Source organism: Ursus americanus, chromosome 26 (assembly GCF_024610735.1).
Source record: "Ursus americanus isolate L20-20 chromosome 26, mUrsAme1.1.p, whole genome shotgun sequence".
In the NCBI taxonomy this organism is placed as follows: Eukaryota; Metazoa; Chordata; class Mammalia; order Carnivora; family Ursidae; genus Ursus; species Ursus americanus.
In genome coordinates this window covers 37,855,783-37,861,782 of record NC_142152.1, presented here as the reverse complement: position 1 = coordinate 37,861,782, position 6,000 = coordinate 37,855,783, and the positions used below count along the sequence as shown (strand labels likewise).

The following is a 6,000-nucleotide window of genomic DNA, read 5'->3' as shown; positions in this document are numbered from 1 at the left end:
GCACAATGGTATCCAATTTGAAGACTAATGGTAAAGGAAATTTTTCAGGAAAAAATGAAAATCCATCAAGCTGAAAATCTAAAATTAGTTCTACTTTCTAATAAAAAAATACATAAAAGTGCATTATCGAACAAGAAATTCTTATGCCAGTTTGTATTGCAAATTTTTCCAAACAATGCATCAAACATAAACCCAATCCAGATGTCAATTATGGATACAAATATAGCTTGAGGTGTTTTTTTTTTTTTAAAGGCAGTAATTTTTTGAAATAGTTAATGCAACTGTTGCTAACACAATAATAATAGTACTCCTGGCTTCACATACTAACCTGGACTTCCGATCAAGTGCTGATTAGCCCAGTAAGGGAGGTCACAAAAAAAACCTAAATCCATTTTCAGTCATGTCTAGTCTTGTACCCTCCATTCTCCTTTTTTAGCATTTGAAGACAACAGGTTGAGTTGGCAGATATTGTTTATGGACCCCTGAGGTTGTTTTTACCGATTCAATCTCAGTTTTATTGAATTCTTGATAACAGGAATAGGATTTGCAGGGAGAGCAGGGATATCAGAAAGGTCTGTACTGGATGTTTTCTGAGAACGAAAGCAAAGAACACAACATTGTTCAAAGCACTGTAACTTAAAATGAGATTTACTTTCCACTGCTTTACTTTCTAAGAAATGGATGGGACCTTACCACAGAAGTATTAAAAATTTAAAGAGAAACAAGAATGAAGTACAAATAAATAGGACTATTACTGTAAAATTATTTGCTCTACACTTGTAATTTTCAAATAATAGGAATATTTTAGCAATACACAGAAAACTCCTAAATAATTTTAAAATACAGCTTGTATAGACACACTCCTCTAAGAATGACCTGTCATATAATTATTAAAGTCGAGTTAAACTGTATTTACTCGTAGTTAACACTAACAGCTGTGATGTTAGCTGGTGCTGGAGCACCCCCGTGTGGGAGAACACTTAAAGTTCACATCACACACAGGAGCAGCAGTTACCAGGACATTATTTTCTGACCCTATACGTTATAAAATTAAATCTATACAACTCAACAATAATTTAGTTATTCTAAAAAACTTCATGTTAAAAGAAGATTAAATCACAAGACTTCTTTAACATCCCAAAACAGAGAAATAAATTTTTAAATGTTTTATTATGGGAAATTCCAAGCATCCACACAAGTAGAGTGTGTTCTATGATGAATCCCATGTAGCCATTACCGAGCTTCGCCAGCGGCCCAACCAGAACCATCCACTGTCCCCCCACCTTCACTCCCAAGCTTACTCTGAAGCAAATCCCAGAGAGGCTACCATTTTGTCTGTTAAGTATCTCAAGTTATCTCAAAACGATGATTATTACACACAGCCACAATATTATAATCATCTCCCCAGAAAGAAATATACCCCTTATATCACCAAATACAGGGATTTTTTAAAAAATCAATATTATCACTCTTTTTATTAACTGAGTGATTTTTCTCTCAATGGCTCTACAAATCTTTCCATTAGAAATCAAGATCTACCTCCCCATAAAAATACAAAAAGGCAAATACCCACCAGTACTCATCACCATAGGGATGAACTTAGTAAGACAAACTATGAAAATGTTCCCCAGAGTAATGTGGCAGGCCAAAAGCCATGCAGTCACATCACAGGAGCTGAAGACAATGCCAAGCACATTTCCTCACGTTGTTTTAGTTACTTCCTCCACCCCAAATTTTTATTAGATAAAAGTTATGGAAATAAAAGACATTCCAGAAAGTCAACATGGTATTTCTCTCTTTAGAGGCTATGAGGGTTAATAGTTAGCAAAAACACATCTTAAAATTATGACATTAAAATAACTCCGAGTCACAAAGCAGCAAAATATCACTGCCTTAGTTCAGCAGCCTCATGTGAGCAGCAATGATCTCAGTGGTCTTACGTCTACTTAAAGAAAATATTTACTTTGGGTCAAAGTATGACCTAGACTTTGAAGTATACTCAATTCGAAAGGGTTAAGAAAGAAAACCATTGTTTCATAAACAAAATGAAGGTTCACAAATCAGTATTAAAAAAAAAAAAGCTTCTAGGTGCTTACTGTATGCAAGAAGGGACTACCACAGGATTTCTAGGACAAATGAAAAAATAATTTGAAAGAATTATGGGTTACACTGAATTAAAAATTGAAAATCAGAAGTAAAATGTGAGACAGAAACACATTTTAAAAAGAAAAAAATCATTTTAACCTCACAAATAGATCCACAAAGAATGTTTTTTAGTTCTGTCATGATTTAAAATTCACTCTTTGATCTGTAGAGAAAACCTTTATATGAATACTGCATATTGTGTCTAGTGAAGATTTAAATAATTTGCAATATCAAATAATATATAAGGGGATGAGTTAGCATCTTGACAGTGCAAAACAACGGTTCTGTCAAATCCGATGCTCTAAACTACGATACGCACATCGATGGCTAGTGAGTAATTACTGTTACAGAGAGAATTTTATAGTCTTCTGTATATGCTCACTTTAATTCATTATACCACACTAATCTTAACAACATTTATAAAACTCTCCTTGCTTTTTGCACTTAGTACCTGAGAGGCCAACAGAGAAGCCGCTGTGTGAATAGTTTCTGATTGAGTTGTACTTGTCTCTGTATCAAGTTGTTCCTGTGAGACAAAGAGGACGGGGGAGGAAAGAGACTTAAAAAAAGAATAAAAGAACATGACTGGGTTTGGTGGCTAATAAAGAAGACAACTTGGAAGACAGGAGGATCAAGAGAAAGATGGGACCACATCCCAAAATCATGTGGTGAGCCTGGCCACAGGCCGCCTCGCTCTTGACACATACACATACGTTTCTATTTGTCTACTTCAATTTTATAGGCATGGTCAGACTATCTCCTGACTTTCCAACTACCTCCAACTTGGACATCTGGAGCAAATAATAATTAAAGACATGCACAGGCACATTATGAAATGATGCCCAGACAGTAATTAACACACTACAAACCCAAGCCCTAGCTATGTGAAAAAAACAAAATCCAGTTAATATTAACTAAAATTACCTTTTCAAAAGGATAAAAACTGCTCCCACACCTTCAATTAAAAGTAGAAAAAAGTCCCTAAAACATTCCTTTTTTTTTTTTTTTTTGGTTTCGCCTCCCCTCCTCAATAATCGATGCACTGATCTACTCTAAGTACTATCAGAAAATACAGGGCGAACCATGTCATGCCACTGCTCTCAACATTTTTAATGCTGTACACAAAACAAAATACTACATATATACACAAACAGATGAAAAAACATGTAAAAATCTGAATTTCTATAAAAACGACATATATAGTAATAAAACAATGAAATGTCAATTTTCTCTTACAAAACAGAATAGTACCAACAGGATGCAGGTAAGAGAAATGAAGTGCAGGCTTTCTGAAGCACAAACTGGAGTTATGTATCAAGTTTTAAAAGTAAGCATACTATTTGCCTCAGTAACTCCTCTTCCATTAATTTATTCTAATACATATAAATGGATGGCAGGTATTTACCTACAGTCAATACTACAGTAAGAAAGAACTTTCTTTTTTTAACAGAAACAAATGCTAACAATTGGAAACTGGTTGAATAAAATATGGTAATAGCCTTAAGACAGCTATTAATATTCTGTACATTATATACTCACAGGAACAATTTTTCCTGGTTTACAGAGTGAATAAAGATTTGAAAGCAAAAGGCACTGGCATGTATGCCCAAATAAAATCTACAAAGACACCAAAAGAATACTTGCTAAAATGTCAATTATGGAAATAATTTGGGAGGAGGAGGATTTCCAAATTTTCTACAATAAGAGGAAAAAGTTAAAAGCCTTCAGTACCTTTCAATTTCTGAAAAAATGATGTTCGAAGTCTAATATGGTTTGGCTAAACCATTATCTCTCATCTTATCTACCTCATCTCAAGCCCCATGCACCCCAGAAGGCTCTTGCCAGAAACTTCTGCCAAAAACTGATTCTCAAAACATACCATACGCTCACCCCAAGACTGAGCTTTCTCATCTTGGACTGCCCCAAACCCTACATATCCTTCAAGAACTATGTCAAATACTACATGGTCTTTCTACAAAGCCTCTAACTATTTCTTCAGTCAGAGGTAACATCTCACTGCTCCTGCCCCTCACCACCCCAGCAGCCTCAATTACTTTGATCTTCTTTGGTACTGTAATTAGTTGCTTCTACCTCTTATCTTCTCTACTTAATTATAAGTTCTTTTAAAGTCACAGAACATGACTTACTCATCACTTTATTCCACTCAGTATCCACCCAGATCACCTTGCATTTAGTAGGACCTCAAACATTTGAGAAATTCAATTTCAGCATTATAAATTAACATTCAAAAGGGACGAACACTTCTCTAAAAACAATACTGAAAACAACCTAAAGCCTACAGAACAAAAGACAGTGCAATATTCTAGAGACATTTGTATCACATCTTCTGTACTCTTAACTGTGTATGTATTCCAAGGCTAAATTAGTATACCTTTGTTTCTGTTTTATCATGTCCACTCAAAGCAACACAGTTAGCATCTTCGCTTGTTTCATCCTGTTTTTGAAAAAAAAAGCTTTATTCTCTAAAATGAAAAATTTAGATTATTTGCCAATCAATGCTTTGATAAAAATTTAAATTATAAAATAATTTAACCTGTAAGATCAACTATGGCCTTAAAGTAGATCACTCATTCACTTGAGAAAAAAATTTTTAATGTAATATATTTAGTTTGGCTTTGGTATCTTCCAAACAAAGAATATGTAGAAAGCTGTTACTGTTGATCAACACCACCTAAACTACATTCCTAAAACCATGAAGTTCATAAAATATTTTTTGTAAGGGATAGGAAAAAAAAAAAAAAAGAGCTCTTTGATCAAACAACTTAGAAACTTGGAATCCTATCACCCCCATTCTGGGAAATTCACATACCTAATAGCACATTTTATAAAAGGTTCTGAGAAGTCCTATAAAGAATACCCCTTTAACTTTCTCAAACTTAATTTTAACCACAGAATCCCCCTTAGTCAAACTTAGTAACATCCTGAAGAACAGCAGGTTTGAGAAATGCTCTCTTCCAGTCTCAATTTTTTAATTTATTATAATTATATTCAAAACAACTCATTTTCAGTAAAGAAAGGAAAAGGGAAGGAAGCCAAAGATGGCTGTACTTTCCCATTCCTGCAGTGACTTGCAATTAACGTCCCTTTAAGAAAAACTATTTTAACCCTAATTTCTCTGCTGTATTTACTAGGTAAAATTATAATTTTAAATGTAGCTTTATAACAAGACACAGAAACCATGCTTCTATGAGTAGAAGAGATTTAACAATAATATAAACCAATTCTAATAAGGACCTTACTTATATCCTGCAAACATTATAAACTTCAAAAACAGTTAATTTGTCTAACTGGGCAAATATCAAACCTGACCGGATATGTAACACTACGGAATTATTGCTAATACTGGTAAATATACTGATACACACACACACACGGTGATAATATCCTGTAGTTATGTTTTCAGAAGTCTTTATCTTTAGATACACACAGAAATATTTATGGCTGAAATGATACGCCTGGGATTTGCTTCATAACAAGGGGAAAGGAAGTAGATGTGAAGATGAAGCAGGCTGGCCGTGAACTAGTAACTGCTGAAGCTAAGTGATGCAAACAGGACTGCTGATTATAATTTTGTACATGTTTGAAATTTTCCATAAGAAAAAGTTTAAAAATACATATATAGCATCATTTAACCATACAATCCAGGGCAAACATTTATCTATTTTTATTTTACATATTTGTCAAGCCTTCGCATATGATGTAAATTAAGCAGCAGTATACCTCCTGACCACCCCGAATCCTCCCGTTAATCCACGTCACTGTATTATTAATTAAGACCAGTGTTTCTTTCTGGTTTGTTAAAATTTCTAATACCAAGTACTCATTAACAGAGAA

General features: G+C 34.0%; 1 protein-coding gene across 6 annotated transcripts in view; it reads right to left on the bottom strand.

Moving 5' to 3' along the window:
* Positions 1–232: 232 nt before the first annotated feature.
* The window catches only part of PAPOLA (poly(A) polymerase alpha), a 55,472-nt gene continuing 49,704 nt past the window's right edge, over positions 233–6,000 (bottom strand). For 2 of the 6 annotated variants that reach the window (XM_045815817.2, XM_045815818.2), the window contains exons 20-22: positions 4,538–4,600; positions 2,597–2,671; positions 233–590 (exon numbers count right to left, since the gene is read on the bottom strand). In XM_045815817.2, the coding sequence (XP_045671773.1) occupies positions 495–590; positions 2,597–2,671; positions 4,538–4,600 (234 nt within the window). In that variant the 3' untranslated portion in view covers positions 233–494. The remainder of the gene's footprint in view (positions 591–2,596; positions 2,672–4,537; positions 4,601–6,000) is intronic. The other 4 variants (XM_045815819.2, XM_045815820.2, XM_045815821.2 and 1 more) reach the window with 2 other exon arrangements.